The 22940-nt window shown below is 44.4% G+C and overlaps 1 protein-coding gene across 5 annotated transcripts in view; it reads left to right on the forward strand.

Annotated features, from left to right (window-relative positions):
* Positions 1-625: 625 nt before the first annotated feature.
* LOC122563335 (DENN domain-containing protein 2D-like) overlaps positions 626-22940 on the forward strand; it is an 88018-nt gene continuing 65703 nt past the window's right edge. For 2 of the 5 annotated variants that reach the window (XM_087973762.1, XM_043717078.2), the window contains exons 1-2: positions 626-731; positions 16622-16683. In XM_087973762.1, coding sequence (XP_087829888.1) covers positions 727-731; positions 16622-16683 — 67 coding nt within the window. In that variant the 5' untranslated portion in view covers positions 626-726. Of the gene's footprint in view, positions 732-16621; positions 16684-22027; positions 22114-22940 lie in introns of those variants that run through there. The other 3 variants (XM_087973763.1, XM_087973767.1, XM_087973766.1) reach the window with 3 other exon arrangements.

Here is a 22940-nt window from a genome sequence, read left to right on the forward strand (position 1 = left end):
GGACAGTGAGAACCTTTTTCCACAGATGGTGATGGCTAGCACAAGGGGACATAGCTTTAAATTGAGGGGTGATAGGTGTAGGACAATGTCAGAGGTAATTTCTTTACTCAGAGAGTAATAGGGGAGTGGAATGGCCTGCCTGCAACAGTAGCAGACTCGCCAACTTTAAGGGCATTTAAATGGTCATTGGATCGACATATGGATGAGAATGGAATAGTATAGGATGGATGGGCTTCAGATTGGTTCCACAGGTCGGTGCAACATCGAGGGCTGAAGGGCCAGTACTGTGCTGTAATGTTCTATGTTCTATACATTGAGAGGATGTTGAAGAAGTTGTTTGGGATGCTATAGAAAGGGATACTGAGAGCTGCAGAGGGATCCAGAGAAACCTGGGACCAAGTAGGACCTAACACTCAAACTGAGTCCCATCTGCTTACCTTGGGAGATGGCTGGGGTAAGACATGAAGCCAAGCGGACAGCCTTGGTGAGGTGGGTGGAATCAACACTGTCACTCTGCGTTAGTCTCAGTATGACCACAAGCCCAGTTCACAGAGAGGCGGAACAGGAAGAGAAACGAGCTGGATAAGAGTGAATTACACTGTGAAGGAGGGGAACCAGCCTCCTCACAGTTACAAAATACTTCAGCCGAGTCTATTGTTTTTAAGTCTACCATAGCCAGCAATCCACTGTCTAACCTGAGTCTTCAGTGAGGAGATACAATTCCCAATGAGGTAAGGATTCAATTGCATTTGATTCTTTCTCTATCTTAGTAACAGCCTCTCACTTTGACAACAAAATCAATCCAAATTCAGCGAACAGCAAGGTTTCTAGATTAACCATATCATCCGGCCTCAGCTGTCATAAAAAAGGAAGTCATCAGTATATAGATTGCAACCCCATATATATCGTATTCACAGCCGATGTGTGTTTTGCCTCTCTATCTGGTACTGATTGTCAGAATCAGGAATTACTGCTATGACACACGGGTCTATGCCAACTAGCTAGAAACTCATCAAAGTAATGCTTTTGTATCATGTTAGCCCATAGCAGACTGACCAGACTTCCAAGAAGGGTTGAGTTTGAACTCAGATTCATGTGACCAATGTCCAAAACTTCACTAAGGAGTGAAATTGTCCCCTTTCCATCTCAAGAGTGGCATGGTGGCTCAGTGGTTAGCACTGCTGCCCCACGGCCAGGGACGCGGGTTTGATTCCTGTCTTGGCTGACTGTCTGCGGAGTTTGTATAATCTTCCCGTGTCTATGTTGGTTTTCTCCCATGATGATCCACAGGTTAGGTGGATTGACCATGCTAAATTGCCCATAGTGTTCAGGGATGTGCAGGCTAAATGGATTAGCCTGGGAAATGCAAGGTTTTAAGGAGAGGGTTGGTGTGGACTGGATTGGCTAAGTGCTTCCACACTGCAAGGATTCAATGATTCTGTGATTGTCTACAGTGATGCCATTGAGTGGGAATGTTGCCTTGTGGTGCAGAAGGGAGTGGGTGTACCTCTGAATCGAGTCCCACCCTAGTACCGGTCATCTGCTGCATTTGTCACTCTGGTGTAGAGACGCTGAAGAGAGAGACGCCTGTTATCATTTTGAAGGGTTAGGGCTGGCTGGGTTTCTGAACCCTGCAGCCCTTTCCCAGATACCCATTGGCACTTAAGGGGGCTGGGCATGGATAGTTGAGGCAGGAGGCACAGAAACAGGCGAGTGTCGGGTATTTCTGATTGGCTTTTCCTCCTGGTGCCAATGCCATGCCAAGGTAAAGGAGTCCCAGTGTTTGATGAGTGACAGGAATTCACCAGCTAGCTCAGCAAGGGCAGGGCTAATGTTACCAAGACCCTGGGAAATGAACTGGAGTCTTCAGTGATGGAAGATCCATCTCCTAGGCACTGCTACACAATATCCAGGTGACAAAACATTTTAAAAAGTGCCGGATCCTTTTAGTTTGCGTCAGACTTTAGTTATTGAAATATGATGTAGTGTCCAAAGCCCCTGTTTCCAGTTGGAGTAACTTTATACAATAACTCAGAGTCTGTTTGCTCTCTAATAAGTGTGAGTAGATGAGGATGATAGTGTGGTGTTTGGTCAATGGCAGGGGTGTATGGGGAGCTGGGCACGGCTGGTCCCATGTTTAAACCACCAGCAAAATGTCTCCCCAGAGCTGTCTGATCCCAAACCCAGCCACAGTAGCCATGGTGACTGTCCCTGCAACAAGGTTCATGAGGGCATCTGTGTCGAGAGTGTGGTGCTGGAAAACCACAGCAGGTCAGGCAGTGTCCAAGGAGCAGGAGAATCGACGTTTCAGGCATAAGCCCTTCATTAGGAATAAGGCTGACCCAGCTTCTACAGGTCGGTTGAGGATTGGCCATTAAATTCAATAAAAATCTGGAATTAAGAGTCTAATGATGATTAGGAGTGAATCGTCAGAAAAATCAATCTAGTTCACTAATGCTGCCATCCTTGTTTGGTGTGGCCTACCCGAGACTCCACACCCGCAGCAATGTGCTTGACTCTTAACTGTCTTGTGGGCAATAAATGTGGCTTAGCCAATGACAACCTCATCCTGTAAATGAGTTAAAAAAGGCTTTATTGAAGGGAAAAGGGGCTGAATGGCCTACCTCTCCTGCCAGCTTGTTTCACATGCTATTGCTGGACATAAAAATATGGTGAATTCAGACTGTAAGATGATGTAGTGTATACCTTGTCTTGTCATTATGTCATTTGATATGGTGTTGCACAACAACCCCTTGCACAAAGTTAATACTAATGCAATAACAGGATCAACAGCAACGTGAAATTGGCTGAGTGACAAGAAACACAGAGTAGTGGAGGGTGATCTTTTATAATGAACTGGATAAAGGTTTGTAGAGTCATACGTAGCATATAGCCATACAGTTGTACAGCACACAGAGCAGATATGCAAAATAAATCGTGTCCCATTGGCCAGCATTTGGCCCATATCCCTCTGAGATGGAAATGTGTTGCTGGAAAAGCGCAGCAGGTCAGGCAGCATCTAGGGAACAGGAGAATCGACGTTTCGGGCATTAGCCCTTCTTCAGGAAACATATCCCTCTGAACCCTACTGATGGAGCGTTCTCCCCTGACAGGGAATGAAGACTTAAGGGAGAGGCAGGATCCAGGCAAATGGAAGCGTATTCATGAGAAATCGGTCAATGCAGGCAGAGGGCCAAAGGATGCTCCCCTGAGGCCAGCCTCAGAAGGGAGATCCATGACACACTCTAACTCCAACAATAAAAAGTAGTATTTTTAGACATTTCTGTATTACAATGATTACATACAACGTAACCCTCCTATTCCATACACCTAATCTAATAAGACACCTAATCAGTGATGGAGACCTGTTTGACCTCATGGTGTTTACCAGCCATTACAATCGCTGGTCCTTGGGATCTTTCTATGCATCTTATTTACTGCATTTCAAAGTCACTGGCTGTACTCTCTTAGATCTGTTTCAGGCTGGCTTGTCTCCTAAGGACAGCTTGAATTCTATTATTTATTGCATCTCACGTGTTGTCTCTAACAAATTCAGTTATTTCCTCTTATATTTCCCACTGTGCTATTTATGTGTACAAAAATACAAAAGGCATTGAGTTTTAACTAGTCGCTATAAGATTTGTAATGTTGATTTCTGTTCTGAAATTAGTTAAGGTTAGGGATTGTAATCTCTACTCTCGTACTCTGTGATTAGTGGCTATGAACAATCTATTCTGTCCAGGGCCAATGAGGGTCTTCCTAAAGCTAATTCAGTTTCACACATAGGCCAAATGTTTTGGTTATATGTATCTATATTTATATTGGAGAATCTCTAACTAGAAACTATTTCTTAATATTGAAGAGTAATTAAGAAATAACTGTTTACGATGAAATAGCTACCTGTTGTTCTGGTAATTATTTAGGGTTTTTAGTATTGACTTCGGAGTAGGTTCATTCAAAGGTGCTGTTATTTAGTGAAGATGACACGACAGGTTGAGAGAGTTGGTAAAAAGGCATAGAGGATCTTGAGCTTTATGACTAGACCATAGAGTACAAAATTAAGAAGTTTTTCAAACTTGTAGGAGACACTAGTTTAGCCGCAGTTGGAGTATAACATGCAGGAACGATGGGGAAGCATTGAAGACAATACAGAAAAGATTCAAAAGAAGAGTTCCGGAGATGAGGAATTTCACTGATGAGGATTGATTGGAGATGTCTTCCTTGAAGAAGAGAAGGTTGAGAGGAAATTTGATGGAGGTGTTCAAAGTCATGAGGGGTCTGGCTAGAGTAGAGAGGGAGAAACTGTTCCCATTCATGGAAGGATCAGAGGCAGAGCACACAGTTTGAAGATAATCAGTGAACGAAGCAAGAGAGGAAGCTTTAAACTCAGGTCAGGTTCTGGAATGCATTGCTCGAGAGTGTAATGAAGATTGTTTTTACAAGCGCAAGTATTAATTGCTCTACATTTCAAAGCATTATGGTACGAATTTACATCTTAATTATCTCCATGCATTTAAAGACCCTATACCATTCTCTCAGTTTCTCCATCTCTGTTACACCTTTTCAAATGATCCAACCTTGCATGCCAGTGGAATCCAGTGCCCTCTCCCACAGATGCCCCTCTAGTGCATGGGTTTTCCCAACTAACAGCGTGAAGCTTATGGGGATCCCAGCATATCAGTACAATAGACAAGGCTGATGCATTTGCAACAATCTTCAGCCCAGAGTGTGAAATGGATGTTCCATCTCAGTATCCTCTGGCATCACAGATGCCAGACTCCATCCATTTCAATTCATTCCACAAGAAAAGGTTGGAGGTATGGGATACTGCAAAAGGTACAGGCCCTGACAGCATTCCAGCAATCATTCTGAAGACTTGTGCTCCAAAACTTGCTGCTCCTCTGGCCAAGCTGTTCAAATACGGCCACAACACTGACATCTACCCAATAATGTTAGAAATTGCCAGGCATGTCATATACAATAAAAGCAGAACAAATCCAACCCAGACAATTACTGCCCTGTCAGCCTACTCTCGATCATCAGTAAAGTGATGGAAGTTGTCATAAATAGTGCTATCGAGCAGCACCTGCTCAGCAATAACCTGCGCGTGACGTCCAGTTTGGATTCTGCCAGGTCCTCTCTGCTCTTGACCTCATTACAGGCTTAGGTCAAACATAGACAAAAGAGTGCAGGGGTGCAGTAGAACTGACTATCCTTGACCTCAAGGCCTCATTTGACAAAGTGAGGCATCAAAGAGTGTCAGCAAAATTGGAATTAGACCAACAACTCTACACTGGTTGATTCTATGATTCGACAGTTGGAGTCATACTTGGCACAGAGGAAGATGACTATGGTTGTTGGAGGTCAGTCATCTCAGCTCCAGGACACCTCTGCAGGCGTTACTCAGGGTAGTTTCCTCGGCCCAACCATCTTTAGCTGCTTCATCGATGACCTTCCTCCACCAAAAGGTTAGAAGTGGGATTTCACGGAAGATCACACCATGTTAGAACATAAGATGTAGGAGCAGAAGTAGGCTACTCGGCCCATCAAATCCACTCTGCCATCCAATGAGTTCTGATCATCCACAACTCCACGTTCCTGCCTTTTTTCCATAACTCTTGATTCCCTTATTGATTAAAACTCTGTCTGTCTCGGCCTTGAATGTTCTTAATAACCCAGATTTAACAGCCTTCTGTGGTAAAGAATTACCTCGATTTGTTTTGTATATAGAAGGGGGAAACCATTCTCTCAGTTTCACTCCTTAATGGACACCCATTTCATATTTATTTTTCTCTCTCATTTCCTTTAACAACCCTGTTATCTTTTGCACTGGGCTGCTGCCTCTGTCACAATTATAAAAAACATTTTCCAACACCCGTCCAGTCTGAAGAAGAATCATAGTGAATTTCAAACATTAACTCTTCCAAGATGCTGCCAGACCTGTTGACTTTCTCATACAGTCCTTCTGCGTTCCCTATTCCCTGCTGAACCTGTCTGTTATCATTCTGTAATCTGTTCACAAGGATACCCAAATTCCTCTGATCTACAGCTTTCTGTAGTCTTCCTCCATTTAAATGCTGTTCCGCCCCAAAATTCTTCTTGGCAAACTGTATAACCTCACATTTCTCCACATTGCATTCTAACTGCCAGGTTTTGCCAACTCACGTAACCTACCTATATCTCACTCTAGGCTCATTGTTAAAAATCGCACAACACCAGGTTATAGTCCAACAAGTTTAATTGGAAGCACACTAGCTTTCGGAGCAATGCTCCTTCATCAGGTGACTGTAGATCAGGTGACAATCACCTGATGAAGGAGTTTGCACATTCTCCCTGTGTCTATGTGGGTTTCCTCCGGGTGCTCCGGTTTCCTCCCACAGTCCAAAGATGTGCAGGTCAGGTGAATTGGCCATGTTAAATTGCCCGTCGTGTTAGGTGTAGGGGATTGGGTCTGGATGGGTCACGCTTTGGTGGGTCAGTGTGAACTTGTTGGGCTGAAGGGCCTGTTTCCACACTGTAAACATCTAAACATCATAACTGCAGTTACCACTTCGTCTGGCAGTTCTTTTCATTTCGGAGCCACCCTCTGTGTGAAGAGGTTGCCCTCAGGTCCCTTTTAAATCTTTCCCCTCTCATCTTAAAAATATAGTTTTGAACTCCCCCACCCTAGGGAAAATACTTTCGCTATTCACCTTATCTGTGCACGGTCACTATTTTATAAACCTCTAAAGGTCATCCATCAAACTCCGATGTTCCACCAAAAGAAGTCCCAGCCTGTCCGGCCTCTCCTTATAACTCAAACCCTCCAGTCCAGTCAACATCCTTGCAAGTCTTTTCTGCACCCTCTCCAATTTAATAATATCCTTTCCATAGCAGAACGATCAGAACTGTACACAGTCCTTCAAAAGTGGCCTCACCAACATCTCGTACAGCCTCAACATGACATCCCAACTTCTATACTCAGTAGTTTGATCAGTAAAAGCAAGTGTGCTAAACACCTTCTGAAACACCCTATTTATCTGTGACACAAATTTTAAAGCATTATGTACCTGAGCCCCAGGTCTCTCTGCTCAACAACACCATTGAGGGGCCTACTATTGTATAAGTGACTGGATTTGATTGATTTATTATTGTCACATGTACCTAGATACAGTGAAAAGCTTTGTTCTGCATGCAGTACAGATCACAACATAGAAAGATCATAGGGTGATTGAACAGAGTGAGGAATACAGCGTACAGCTGCAGAGAAGGTGCACAAAAAGCAAGATCAATGTTAGATTTGAAATTTGAGAGGTCCGTTCAGAAGTCTAATAACAGCGGAGAAGAAGCTGTTCTTGAACCTATTGGTTAGTGTGTTTAAGCTCTTCTCCCCAACAAAAGAGGTTGGAAGAGTTTATAACTGAGGTGGGAGTAATTTTTGATGATGACGGTTGCCTTTCCTTGGTTCCGAGAAGTATGGGTGAAGTCAATGAATGGAAGGTTGGCTTGCATGTTGGTCTGGGCTGTGTTCACAGCATTCTGTAGTTTCTTATGGCCCTGGGCTGAGGAGTTGCCAAACCAAGCTGTGATGCATCCAGAGAGAATGCTTCCAATGGTGCATTTGTAAAAGTTGGTGAGGTTTCTTAAAGACATTACGTCCTGAGAACAAAGAGGCATTGTTGTGCCTTCTTGACCATGGGTGGTCCAGGACAGATTGTTGGTGATCATTACTCCTAGGAACTTGACACTCTAAACCATCCCACCCCTATCTCCATTTATGTAGATGGCACATGTCCTCCTCATTAGTTCTTGAAGTCGATGATCAGCTCTTCAGTTTTGCTGATATTGAGGGAGAGATTGTTATCTGTGCATCAAGTTAACAAGCACACTATCTCTTTCCTGTATTCTATCTCGTCATTGCATGATGCCTGGCAAGCAATGCAGTGTCATCAGCAGACATATAGATGGAGGTCGGACAAAATTTGACCGCACAGTCATGAGTGTACAGGGTATACGACCTGCCCTTGTTTATTTTGTCAAATGCAACACCCAAGCATTTATCCAAATTAAATTTCACCTGCCACTCCTCAGCCCCTTGTCAATAATTGTGGACCCTGCACAAACCTTTGTAGCAATCCATTAGTTCCATGAAAATGTCTTCTATTTCCCAACTTTCTGGTCTTTTATTAGGCATGATTGCACCTTTATGAAGCAATGCTGACTCTGCTTGATCAGATTATATTTGTCTAAATGCTGTGCCATTGCATCCTTTATAATTGACTCTTACACTTTCCCAACAGTGGATGTTAACTGACCTAGTGTAAACTGTTTTTTGGCTCCCTCCCTTTTTAAATAAAAATGTCACGTTTGCAGTTTTCCAATCCTCCGAGACTTTCGCAGAATCAACAACTTTTTCTAATACAGTCCCTACAGTGTAGAAGCAGGTAATTCAGCCCATCAAGTCCACAACCACCCTCCTTCTTATGGACATTACTTCCTAGGAACGAAGAGGCATCGTTGGGCCTTCTTGACCATGGGTCAAAACAGCATCCCATCCAGACCCACCATATCACTGTGGCCCTGCACTTCCCGTGGCTAATCCACCGAGCCTGCACATCCCTGGGCACTACAGGCAAAGTAGCATTGCCAATCCATCTAACCTGCACATCTTTGGCCTGTGAATGGAAATCAGAGCACCCAGAGGAAACCCACACAGAAACAGGAACAACGTGCAAACTCCACACAGACGGTCACCCAAAGGTGGAATCAAAACTGGGTCCCTGGTGCTGTGAGGCAGCAGAGGTTAACCACTGAGCCAGTGTACTGCCCTTCCAATGCTTGAAGGATTACTACCAATGCATTACACTATCTCTGTGGCTAATTCCTTTATTATATTAAAATGTAACCCATCAGGGCTAGGGGTCTTTCTGGTTTTACACTTCTTAAGTTTCCTTTCTCTTTCGTTAAAGTATTTATTTCCTCTTCTCCTTTTACTTTTGAATATTTAGAGATCTTTAAAAAAATTAGTGTCTTTAACTGTGAAGGTGGGTGCAAAATATTTATTTAACTCCTCTGCCATGTGTAGCACCATGTTCAATTGCTCAGATACTGATGTTATCTATGCTCCAATGCAGCATGATCTGGAGAAGGTCCAGGTATGGGCTGGCAAGTACAAGTAATATTGACCCCACCCCAATGCCAGATGATGACTATCTCCAACACAAAAAAGTCCTAACTATCACCTCTTGGCATTTCATAACAATACGATTACTAAATCCCCAACTGTCCACGACCTGGGAGTTACTGTTAACCAGAAACTCAGTTGGACTCACAATATCAATGTAGTAGCTTCCAGAGCAAGTCTGAGGCTAGGGATTTTGCAGTGAGTAACTCACCTCCTGACTCCCCCAAACCTGTCCATCATCTCCAAGGTACAAGACAGGAATGTGATGGAATGTTTCCCACTTGCCGCTCCAATAACATTCAAGGAGCTTGACACCACCCAGGACAAAGCAGCCCGCAACATTTATTCACTCTGCCACTGACACATAGTTACCATTTACAAGACGTACTGCAGCAACTATCCAGATTCCTTCAACAACACCTTCCAAACCAACGACCTCTACCATCTCAAAGAACAAGGGCAGCAGATACATGGGCACACCACCCCCTGCGAGTCCCCCTCTGAGCCATTCACCACCCTGACTTGGAAATATATCTCTATTCCTTCAGTGTCGCTGGGTCAAAATCCTGGAATTCTCTCCCTCAGGGCATCGTGGGTCAACCTACAGCACACAGATGATTATCCATATATTAATTTAGACAACAAAAGACATTCAGATAGTCACAAAGGTTTATTATAAATCTCCTGTATAATATAAACATGAATTTGATAAATTTAAACCAGAGCATTTGCTCCTTTTTTGTCAGAATGCAGATGTCGCTGCGTTTAAACCTGCTCTTCACCTAATTTCTGATCATTTTCTTGGCCCATCACCAGCTTCTTTCACACTCATGCCATTACACCTTCAGTCATTTAGTTGCTCCTCCTCTCCACACTATCCCAGAACTTTCCATTTGTTCTTTCCCCACCCCTGCTTTGCCTGCCTTTGTATTTCTGTAAAAGCTGTTAGATCTGTGGTTTGGATTTGAACATAGGCAGTTCTGAAGAAAGTCTGAAACATGAAATGCTCGTCCATGTAAGCTAGCTGCCTGATCTGACCATGTTACCAGTGGTGTTCCATGTTTATTTATGCTGCTGCAGTTTCCAATGTACTTGATGTCACGCGTTATAAGTATGTTGATACTATAGCTTGCCAGCAGTGCTTCACTTTGATCAGTATCTTGGTCCTGGCTCATGTGCCATATTTACAATAACACGGTGACCTGGAGTGATAGAACTCACAGAAATTTCTGTGGTTTAAAAGTGTGAATATAAAAAGCAGCTTAAAAATACTCCACCAGTGACAAATAGGAGCAAACAAATCGCAAAGCAAAGAGCAGCCCTCAGCCTAGTGAACCCTCAGGAAGTTACCAAATTACTCGCGCAATTCTGCAGTAAGTCACAGAAATTCTTGCAGGTTTCTTGAAATTACATCTAAAAGACAACAGAAACTTGCAACTACATAGCACCCAACACAACCTCACCCTGAAGTGCTTTACACCCAATGGTGAAGTGTTGCTGCTGTTGTAATGTAGAAAACACAGCAGGCATTTTATGCAAAGCAATAACCCACGAATAGCCATGTGGTACTAACCAGCCAATCTGCCTTAGAAAGATTGATTTAGGGATACATATTGGCCAAAACATTGAGAACTTGCCAATGGCATGGTGGCTCAGTGGTTAGCCCTAATGCCTCATATTGCTAGGGACCCAGGTGTGATTCTATCCTCAGGAAACTATTTGTATAGAGTTTGGACAATCTCCTTCTTTTTGTGTGGGTTTCCTCCAGGTGCTCCAGTTCCCGCCCACAGCACAAAGACGTACAGGTAAGGTGGATTGGCCATGCTAAAATGCCCATATTATCCAGGGATGTGTTGGCTAGGTAGCTGAGCCATGGGTAATGCAGCGTTACAGGGATTGGGTGGGATGCTCTTTAGAGAGTCGGTGAGAACTCAATGGGCTGAATGGCCTGCTTTCACATTGTTAGGATTCTATGATCTGGTAACCCTGGGATCTAGTACATCAACCTGAGCAGGTAGACAGAGCCTTGCTTTAGGTCTGTGGATAGAAAAGATTTAGAGGGGTGCAGGCAAATAGAACAAGTTCAAGTTTTGGAAACGTGATTGGCATGGATGATATGGAACGAAGAGCCTGCTTCTGTGCTGAAAGACTCTGTCTTACCTGATCGCATCACTCTCCATTGCACTGGGAGTGTCAATTGACATTCGACACTCAAAAACCTCAAGCGAAAATTGAATACACAGCTATCTGACTCAGAGGTGAAAGTACAACCACATTCCTTCCTAGTTCCCTCACTCTGTGAAGTCAGCTGGCACAGAACCTTCTTTTGATAGAACTGTCATTTAATAATAATCATACGTAACTAGGCTGGATTCCAAATTATTTACCTATTCTACTAAACCTGCTGTTCACTCAGCTAACAGTAACTATATCATAGGACAGAGAATAAATCAGCAGATCATGAAGCCATCTAACAAAGGCAGTGCATCAAACGTGAGTGCTTCTAATCTTCATGTAATTTGGGAAGCTCAAATTTACGGGGCTAGCCACAAGGAGGAACTCAGGGAGCATTCGGGACTGTTTCCCAGAACAACATGCTGTAGACCCAACCAGGGATCCAGTTTATTTGGACCAGGTAAAATTTAATGATCAGATTTAATCAATGATCTCAGTGTATAAGATCCCCAAGGAAATAGTGACCATAACATGGAAGAATTCAGCATTCTATTTGAGGCTGAGAAACTTAAGTCAGAAATAACTGTGACAAATGTAAATAAGGTAATTACAAAGAAATGGGGCAGAGTTAGCTGGAGTGAACTGGGAAGTGAGATTACCAAAAAAGATACTTGAGAAATAATGACAGACATTTAAGAAAATAAGCTCATGACTCACAGCAAAGGAATTCCAGAAGTATTTTAAGAAGGGGATAAATCAGCTATAGTTCCCCAAGGAGGCTAAGGATAGTATCAGATTGAAAGGGGAAAAAAAGGAATGTGACAAGATTACAGGTCATTCTGATATAATGTGCATTTCATTAATGCAAACTCATTGTAACACAATTGACAAATTGGGGACACTTTTTACAGTGCAGATTTTTAAAATGTGTTGGCTGTAATGTGATGATGTGTTGTTTCTAAAGCACTCTTTTACTATAATGCAGGATTGCATGAGAATGCAACCATTGCATTATCGAAGAATTACCTGTCGTGGTAAACCAGAGGAGTGAGTACATTTTAAAAGCTAATAAAGGAAGACCAAAAAATAGGGAGAAACTAAACTATGAGAGTAAATTAAAAATTATTATAAAATTGGATAGTAAGAGCTTCTTAAAATATATAGATAGAAAGAAATAGAGAGGTCAAAATGAACATGGACCCTTTAGAGAATGAAGCTAGGGATTATACTGAGGAACCAGGAAATGGCAGAGGAGTTGAATAAATACATTGTATCAATCTTCACGTTAAAAGATAAAAATAGCATTCCAGAAATACAAACATATAAACAGATATTTTGCATCAGTTTATAGGGTGGGGATACTTTGAATAGCAGAACAATTTTATGATAGTAATAAAACATTTGGAAAATCACATAGCTTTGTGAAAGGGAAATCCTGACTAACTATTTTGTCAGAGTTCTTTGAGGAAATCTCAAACAGAGTTGATAGAGGGGAACCAACAGATGTGTTATATTTGGACTTCAGAAGGAGTGTGACTAGGTACCTAACAAAAGGTTAAGTCATAAGATGAGATCCCATGGTGAAGGAGGCAATATATTGATGGGGATAGAGAATTGGTTCATGGGCAGGAAACAGTGTGTGGTGATGTGTGGTTAGTTTTCAGGTTGGAAACCTATAACCAGACGGGTTCCACAGGGATCAGTGTGGGACCGCAACTGTTTACAATATATATTAATGACTTGGAGCAAGGAAGTAAACGTACTATAGCCAAATTTTCAGGTGATACAAAAACAGTTGGAAAGGCAAGTTGTGAGAAAGGTAGAAACAGTTTACAGCGAGATATTGATAAGTAAAGAAAGTGAAAAAATAATTGGCGAATGGGGTGTAATGTGGGAAAGTGTAAAATTGTTCATTTTGGAAGGGAGAAAAAAAAAACAGAGTATTATTTAAATGAAAAATTGCAGAACGCTGCAACACAAAGGGACTTGGATGATCTTGTGCATGAAACACAGAAAGCTGGGACCCAGTTACAGCAGTTAATCAGGAAGGCTAACAGAATGTTGGCCCTTATTTCAGTGGGGTTGGAGAATAAGAGTTGGGAAATTTTACTGCGACTGTACCTGGTGGGCAGGGAGAGAATATGGGGAGTGAGAGTGGTGTGGGACGGAGAGTGTAGTGCGATGGAGAGTGTATTGGGATGGAGAGTGTATTGGGATGGAGAGTGTAGTGCGATGGGAGAGTGTATTGGGATGGAGAGTGTATTGGGATGGAGAGTGTAGTGCAATGGGAGAGTGTATTGGGATGGAGAGTGTAGTGCGATGGGAGAGTGTAGTGCGATGGGAGAGTGTATTGGGATGGAGAGTGTAGTGCGATGGGAGAGTGTATTGGGATGGAGAGTGTAGTGCGATGGGAGAGTGTATTGGGATGGAGAGTGTAGTGCGATGGGAGAGTGTAGTGCGATGGGAGAGTGTATTGGGATGGAGAGTGTAGTGCGATGGGAGAGTGTATTGGGATGGAGAGTGTAGTGCGATGGGAGAGTGTAGTGCGATGGGAGAGTGTATTGGGATGGAGAGTGTAGTGCGATGGGAGAGTGTATTGGGATGGAGAGTGTAGTGCGATGGGAGAGTGTAGTGCGATGGGAGAGTGTATTGGGATGGAGAGTGTATTGGGATGGAGAGTGTAGTGCGATGGGAGAGTGTATTGGGATGGAGAGTGTAGTGCGATGGGAGAGTGTAGTGCGATGGGAGAGTGTATTGAGATGGAGAGTGTAGTGCGATGGGAGAGTGTATTGGGATGGAGAGTGTAGTGCGATGGGAGAGTGTATTGGGATGGAGAGTGTAGTGCGATGGGAGAGTGTAGTGCGATGGGAGAGTGTATTGAGATGGAGAGTGTAGTGCGATGGGAGAGTGTATTGGGATGGAGAGTGTAGTGCGATGGGAGAGTGTATTGGGATGGAGAGTGTATTGGGATGGAGAGTGTAGTGCGATGGGAGAGTGTATTGGGATGGAGAGTGTAGTGCGATGGGAGAGTGTAGTGCGATGGGAGAGTGTATTGAGATGGAGAGTGTAGTGCGATGGGAGAGTGTATTGGGATGGAGAGTGTAGTGCGATGGGAGAGTGTATTGAGATGGAGAGTGTAGTGCGATGGGAGAGTGTATTGAGATGGAGAGTGTAGTGCGATGGGAGAGTGTATTGGGATGGAGAGTGTAGTGCGATGGGAGAGTGTATTGAGATGGAGAGTGTAGTGCGATGGGAGAGTGTATTGAGATGGAGAGTGTATTGGGATGGAGAGTGTATTGAGATGGAGAGTGTATTGGGATGGAGAGTGTATTGGGATGGAGAGTGTATTGAGATGGAGAGTGTATTGGGATGGAGAGTGTATTGAGATGGAGAGTGTATTGGGATGGAGAGTGTAGGAAACTCAAGGCTGGTGGAGGTCCAAGATCTTCTTGTCGGAGCTTGTCTCCTGTTGACCAACACAGACACCCTAAAGCCAGCAGGATGTCCTGAACTGTTGTAGGCCTCCTCCAGCTCTGAGTCCTTTCAGAGTGGTGAAAGCCTGCAGTTCAGTTGAAATCCTGGACCCAATGATGACTCAGTACCTGGCCTCCCTCATTAAAGAAGACCCTGTTACCTTCCATGGGTGTCCTTCCTGCCTGCTAAATATATCAGGTTCAAATTTACAACTGGCAGTTTTAGAGGTGTCACGTCTTTATAACCATGCCTGGGTGGCACGGTGGCACAGTAGTTAGCACTGCTGCCTCACAGTGCCAAGGACCCGGGTTCAATTCCCGCCTCAGGCGACTGACTGTGTGGAGTTTGCACGTTCTCCCCGTGTCTGCGTGGGTTTCCTCCAGGTGCTCCGGTTTCCTCCCACAATCCAAAAATGTGCAGGTCAGGTGAATTGGCCATGCTAAATTGCCCGTAGTGTTAGGGGAAATGGGTCTGGGTGGGTTGCATGTCGGTGTGGACTTGTTGGGCCGAAGGGCCTGTTTCCACACTGTAAGTAATCTAATCTGAATGACTTGGTGATGGGGGAGGGGTGTTGCCGTCATTTTGTTTCTAGCTCATTTGCATATCGTGGGCTTTTGGGTTGTACAATACACTTGCAGCTTTCCGCTGTTTCCTACTCCAGCTGCAGCAACGATGTCTCTCTCACTCACCACTTCCTCCGATGTAAAAACCCACTGTCAACACATTGACAGGTCAAATGATCTAATTCTCAACCCCAGAAAGGATGTGAATGCAGGCTGGGTCAGGTTTGGGGGTCAACCTGAACTTTCAAAACTGAGACCAATCAATTTATTTTTGTTGGCGATATTGTGCAAAAGCCTGAGTGAGGCTTTGGCTAGCTGATATCTGGCTGAAAGATAGAGTCGGTGACAGTAGGAGGAACCTATTTGTATTCCTGTCCCTTCTTATGTTGCAAACCTGGGTGTGTTATTAAACTGCAGCCTGTCACCACTACCACCCCATAACAGGACTCAGTTGGCTGTGCTCGGATCCCAGGCAGTGGAGAGTCTGGAATGGAAGACTCCATCCTTCTCCAGTGTCCAGTCATCTGGTGGAACCAGCAGTATGCCCTAACCATCAGGCTGACCACAGCTATTTTAATGTACAGATCAATATCCAGCTGTAACACAGAGAGCTGATTGGTTTCGAACCAGGAACTTTTTTAATCAACATCACAAACTAACCACTTGAGGGAGTTCACATCCGTCACAGAGCATCTATGTGTCAACAGATTAACCTAGTCCCTCCGAAGCGCTGCACTAATGACCAAATTCCTTTCATTTATTGTCACATTATTGCTTGATTGGCACCACACCCTCAAACATAGTCCCTCCACCAGCGATGTTCAGTAACAGCAGTGTGTACCATCTCCAAAGTACGCTTCAGAAAGCCACCAAAGCTCCTCAGACAGCACTTTCCAAACCCATAACCACTTCCATATAGAAGGACAAGGGCAGTAGATACATGGAACATCATCAGTTCAAGCTCCAAGCCACTCAGCATCCTCCCTTGGAAATATATCACCGTCCCTTCACTGTCACTGAATGAAATCCTGGAAGTCCCTCCCTGGGGGTATTGTGGGTCAACCTACACACAAAGACCACATCGGTTCAACAAGCCTCCATCTTTGTCAAGGGCAACTAGTGACAGACAATATATACTGGTCCAGCCAGTGACACCTGTATCTGTCAGAGAATAAAATAATGAGAGCATTGAGTTTGTTTCCTGGTGACCCTATCTCATTCTTGGCTCTTTATTTGCTCCATCCAGATTTGACTTGGTCACGTTCTGGAATTCAGAGGAAGTCCAGACTCATCCAAACCATTTCTTTGGTAAGTTGAGTCCTCTCTTCACACTGTACAGCTGAATTACTGAGGCAAAGCAGTGACCGACAGGCTTCCAGATTCCATCAATTCTCCCCTTCAGCTAGGAGTTACAAAGCAGGTCAGAGGCTGGGGAGCCCCTTAAGGACAGGGAGAACTTTTCTATCTTCACTGTTTCAGGATTGTGGGATTGGCTGCCAATCTTCAATCACCCTTGAGCTGCGTGGCTTGCTGGACCATTGCAGAAGCCAGTTCACAGTCAACACTTAATCTGTAGTCAGGCCAGACTGGGTAAGAAGGGCAGATTTCCCTTCCCAAAGGATATCAGTGAATTAGTGAAGAGTGACTCGTTCATCAGCACAGGGAAAGGCCTGTTCACATATTGAGTGCAGCAGATCAGAATTTACAAAAGAGGATGCTATTGATCAAATATTAATGGAAGTGGCACAGTGGCACAGTGGGCAGCACTGCTGCCTCACAGAGACCCGGGTTCAATTCCCGCCTCAGGCGACTGACTGTGTGGAGTTTGCACGTTCTCCCCGTGTCTGCGTGGGTTTCCTCCGGGTGCTCCGGTTTCCACCCACAGTCCAAAAATGTGCAGGTCAGGTGAATTGGCCATGCTGAATTGCCCGTAGTGTTAGGTGAAGGGATAAATGTAGGGGAATGGGTCTGGGCGGGTTGCGCTTCGGCGGGTCAGTGTGGACTTGTTGGGCCGAAGGGCCTGTTTCCACACTGTAAGTAATCTAATCTAATCTAATCAAAGTTGATCAAGGTAATGGATGGTATCAACCATGGGAGTGTGGGTGAGTGCCCACTATCAGTATGCCTCACCGATCAAAGTTGAAACTTTATTGCTGGAACAGCACAGCAGGTCAGGCAGCATCCAGGGAACAGGAGATTCGACGTTTCGGGCACAGGCCCTTCTTCATTCCTGAAGAAGGGCCTGTGCCCGAAACGTCGAATCTCCTGTTCCCTGGATGCTGCCTGACCTGCTGTGCTGTTCCAGCAATAAAGTTTCAACTTTGATCTCCAGCATCTGCAGACCTCACTTTCTCCTGCCTCACCGATCAGCACTGCCTCAACAGGGGTCTGGCCTGTGGAAATTTACAGTTGTGGGCAAGGTACTTGTTTAACACTGAGGGGTCTTGCCATTCCCCTCTTCCAAGCTGCTCTCACCCCTGACTCTTTAACCTCTGCCCCAGTTCCCTCTGTGAAATGTATTTGTTTTTATTCAGTTCTATTCTGGTAGTTTGTACAGACACGTTGAGGCAGAGCTGAAACCAAACACCAGACCACACCTGCCTGGCAGTGCCGCAGGCTCTGGGGTGTTTGTTTTACAGCGTGGTGCGTTTGCCAGCTTTCAAGACAGGTAAAGTAACAAAGGTCAAGAGGGAGAATTAATGAAGCTCCCTACCCGCCAACCACCTCCTACAAATACACAACTGAGGTCAGCCCAGGGAACAGGGCTGCCTTCTCTAGTGAGATGAATTTCGGGAGTTTTTATCACATGGCTCCTTGCCCAAAGGGCCACCAAGCCCCAGTTCGCATCAACCCCCTACCCCCCCACCCCCACCCCCCCACATTGTCCCCGGCCTTCAGTGATTTACTCCGACTTTTGACCTCCATTCTCCCATCAACCCTTGGCCCCCATCTATCCCCACTGGCCCACACATTACACCATCTTTATATCCCAGTTAGCAACAGATTTGTGGTTACCCCCATTGATCAATTCCAGTCAAATAGCCTTTTTCCTATCGGGCCAATATTTCAAGAACTACTGAAAACGTTCAAAGAAAATAAATAAAGCACATCTTTTGTCAAATGTCTTTTTAAAAATCTTTCTCCAGAGTTGCTCGCAGCAGTGTCACAGATTAGCAAGATGGCGCAGGACGACACACTGAGCTTTTTAATTTGGTTCCAATCTCCTGCCTTTTCCCTGGTATATTGTTCCTTTTCCCTGGTATATTGTTCCTTTTTAAATAATTATCCAATGCCTCAAGTTAACCTGTCTCCAACACACCCCACACCCTAATTACTCGCAGTGTGAACATTCTCTCCCAGATGGCATTATGGGTAAACCTACAGCAGGTGGACTGCAGCACTTTAAGAAAGCAGCTCAGCACTACCTTCTCAAGGGGTAACTAGGGACAGGCAATAAGTGCTGGGCCCAGCCAGCAACTCCCGCATCTCACAAATGAATTTTTAAAAATATTTTTTGTCACCTTGCACTTGCTTGTTTTGTAAAGCATTTTAAAGCGATGCCCTGTGGTTCTCAATTATTTACAAGTGGGAACAGTTTCTCCCTTTATACGATCTGCTAAATTTTAGTTTATCAGATAGCAGCACGATCCCTGCTATAGGATTGGCAACTCCAGACCACAACAAACGGCTGCAAATATAAAAGATAACAAATATTTACACTTGCACAATAAACATACATGCTGTGATCTTTGGAATTGTAAATGTAACCAAACAGATTCAGAGCTGGAAAGTGAAGGGCAGGGTGGGGAATAGAAGATTGTGTTCTATTGGAATCGGGCAAAGTGGATTTGGACTGCATGTCTCACCCTCTGCCTTCCTCACATAATGAAGTTATTTCGGTCCCTTGGCAGCCCCCTCAACCCCTGACTTTACTCCTGAATTTCTTTACTCCAGAGAAACATCTCCTGAACTTTGGCATCCTGGCATACATTTACGGAGATTGAGGGCACGAGTGAGAGGTGTGGGTGAGGAGGAGGAGTGAGCAGAGTTGGGAAGAGACTAGAGAGGAGAGGTAGAACTGGAAGGAGTTAGCAGTGACTGCTACTAATCCTCCTGGCATTTCCAGGAATTGGAGATTAATCACAAGGATGACGCTGAGCAACCCAAGAGAAACTTTACTGGGCTTTTAAACACATGTTCTAATTTTTTAATACATTTGTTTATTAGCTATTAAAAAGTTGAAGGTGGGAAAAAATTTAGTGCAGAAGGTGACGTGGTGAAATCTCTGGGAATACGTTCAACAAAAGTTATTAATCCTTCCTGGAATCTGCTTGCGAGACACAGACATTGATACAAAACAGGATTAAATAGTGTGCAAGCAGTGTACCTAGAGGGAGAGAGAGAGAGACCGAGAGAGAAAAATGTGATTTTTCTTTACAAAGTCCCTGCTATAGGAATTGTTGAAAGAGATACACTGGGGAGGGAAAACAATGGCAGACCTGTAATAGGAGAGAGGGAAACCTGTTTGGGAAGGACAGCAGAAAGGAATAGCCATTTTTAAAGTGGAAGGAAAGACAAAAAGAGAGACATTGGGTGAGTAATGGAGAGAGGAAAACAGTCAGGGAGAGGGTCAGAGAGTGAGAGACAAACAGAGCAACAACGAAAGGGAGAGTGACACAACAGCAAAAGATGCAGAGACAGACAGAGGAAAAGAGCGTACTTTTGGGCTGAACATTCCCTGCATGTTGGAGATGATGTGTACGTGCTGGCGTTGGACTGGGGTGGACAAAGTTAAAAATCACACAATATCAGGTTATAGTCTGACAGGTTTATTTGAACATACAAACTTTTGGAGCACCGCTCATTCGTCAGGTAGCTAGTGGGGCAGGCACATAGGACACAGACTTTATACGTAAAAGATCAAAGTGTCTTACAGCTGATACGATTAGTCAAACCGAGATGGCTGTTAAGTCTTGAATCACTTAGAAAGGGGAAGCAGGTTTCAACTGATTAATATGTAAATCCCAGAATTTCTTTGAAGTCACGGCCCCGAAATAACTTAAGGTTTTATCAGTGGATTTAAAAAGATGACCTTACAAAAGGTAAAATGTAACACTGACTGACTGCCCACAGATTTTTGAGCAAAATAGAATATATCTGCAAATACAGCATGGAGTTGGGAGGATTGGCAATAGGGTGACAGTCAGTCCAATATCTCCTGGACGCCATGCCCAATAGGCAACCTCATGGCATTGCCAATCAAAGGACTCAAGTGGCCAATTTAGGGCCATTTCTTGTCTCTGTGGGCATTTGCCTACATCAGGAAAGCACTACCACCCCATGGCGAAACAATGAGGAAATTCATAGGCATGACAGTAGAGAGGAGATGACCTCTGTGGCCCATAGAGGACTCTTTGTCAGAGATGACTACCTTAACAGGCTGCTTGTGCACCACAGCTTCCAGCCTCCCAGTCACAGTGCTTGCCTACCTGGCCCTGGATTCCTTAAAGATATCTACATGGCTGTTAGGATGCAGCTATTGGGATACTCTGTCACTGGTTCAGCCCCAGCACGGCCACTGTTTGCAAGAACACTGCCAAACTCTCCAACTGATTCAGCAGATGGGGCACAAACCTCACCTGGATAATGGCACATTAATTAGTCACCGATGACAAAATGATACCCATTGCCTGCCAGAGGGATGTCAACTCACTGTAACTCCTGGTGGCAGAAGTAAATCATTGTCAGAGAAATTCAGTCCAAAGCATATTAAAGAGAGAGAGAGAGGGAGAACACATTGATAATAGGTGATATTGAGATTCAACAAAGAAAGAATTGCTTTAGGGAAGTGAAAGTATCACAGAGGGACTGTGTAGGACAAAAGTGGAGGAAGTGAGATCCTATTGATGTGCAGATAGAAGGAAAGCCATGAGCAACAATGAACACACCCAAATTAGCTGCAATAAAATCCCAAACCGAAAGCACAAAGAAAAATTGGTGGTTTTCCAAAGGCAGTGTTTGACTGTGTTTCTTGCACAAGTTCATTCACACATTAATTTCAGTTCCCAAATTATGTTGATTCATAGAGATTTTTGGCATTATATGAGGCTATCCTTATTTTAAAGACAAAGTTAATGGTACAAGCTGTTTGCTGACAGTGTACTGTGGACTGTCCCACAATTCAGAGGTTGCTTCAGTCAGTCAGGCAAGCTGTGTCATGAATACCTGATGTTCAGCTAACACTGGAATGCAGCATCCAGCCAGGCCAACACAACTCCCCAGATTCACAAACGAAGTCCACCCGATCCACAAACTAATGGTCTTGTATTGAACAAATGCAGCAGTATACTGCAACTCAGCATCAATCAAATTAACCTGTTTACCCCTTTGCAACCAGTTCTTAAGCAACTTCCCAAATTGCTTACAACACAAAGCCATTTACCACAGCGTCACAACAAACCTCTTCGTTTACTCATCATCGTAAATTTATTCATACAGAAATAGAGACAAGAAAAACTAATTTGGCCGCTCAAACCGGAAGATATATTTATTTATTAATGTTCATCTCCTTCAAGTCAGATCTTTTACTCAACATCACTTTAATCTTGAAATGTTAAATTGTGTTTCCCACCCCCCCCCCCCCCCCAAACAGGATTTTGGGGGAGAAGATTGCACTATCCTTTCTATGAAGAACAACTTCCTGACAAAATCCTACCTCATCCAATCTCAAATCTTAAGGTAATGACATGTCTTTGTTTCGAATTACCCAACCCATTCACTTAATCATCTTGAAAAACCTGAACTGAGCCACACTTCAATGTTTTATAAAAGAGGGAAGATAAATCTAATCTCCTTTAATCCTATCTGCAATTAATTTCTATCTATACACCACGCCTCTGTACTCGATCCAGAATTCCCATTATCCTTATTTCCAACATTGGACATAAACAAGCCACCAGCTATCCCAGAGACATAATTAATCCCCCTTCAGAAATCTGACTCCCAAAGTCTTGTAGCATCTGGTTTAAATAATATCTGCTGCTCTGGGGTTTCAGGTTGGGGGTTCCTGGCTTGTTTCTCCCCCTCCTCAACACTCTATCCATGGAGGTCCTGCTGGAGTGGCCATCATCATCAATCCAGGAGGGCTGCAAACTCCTCAACTCCCTTCCCTCGGGTTCAACCTCCCCCCATCACCAGGAGGCTTGCCCGCTCCTCAATGTACACTCTCCCCACTTGAGGGCAGCACCCCATCCTCAACTACCTCTCCTTACCCCCAGGAGGGTTGTCTCTCCTAAAACCCCTCTTCCAACCTCAAAACCCCCCTACCCACTCTTCAACCCTAACACCCTCTCGTCACCCCCAACCCTTTGTACCCCTGCTCCCGGATCTCACTACCCCTTTCTCATCTCTCACCCCTTCCCCATTGCCTCTCTACCCCCACCCTGCTTTCCTCTTCTCCCCCTACTCCCTCCCCTCCCCTCCCCCACTCCTCTCCCTCTCCTCCCCACTCCTCTCCCTCTCCTCTCCTCCCCACTCCTCTCCCTCTCCTCCCCTCCCCACTCCTC

Source organism: Chiloscyllium plagiosum, unplaced genomic scaffold, assembly GCF_037043375.1.
Source record: "Chiloscyllium plagiosum isolate Xiang-an unplaced genomic scaffold, Cpla_swu_hap1 HiC_scaffold_26, whole genome shotgun sequence".
Lineage (NCBI taxonomy): Eukaryota > Metazoa > Chordata > Chondrichthyes > Orectolobiformes > Hemiscylliidae > Chiloscyllium > Chiloscyllium plagiosum.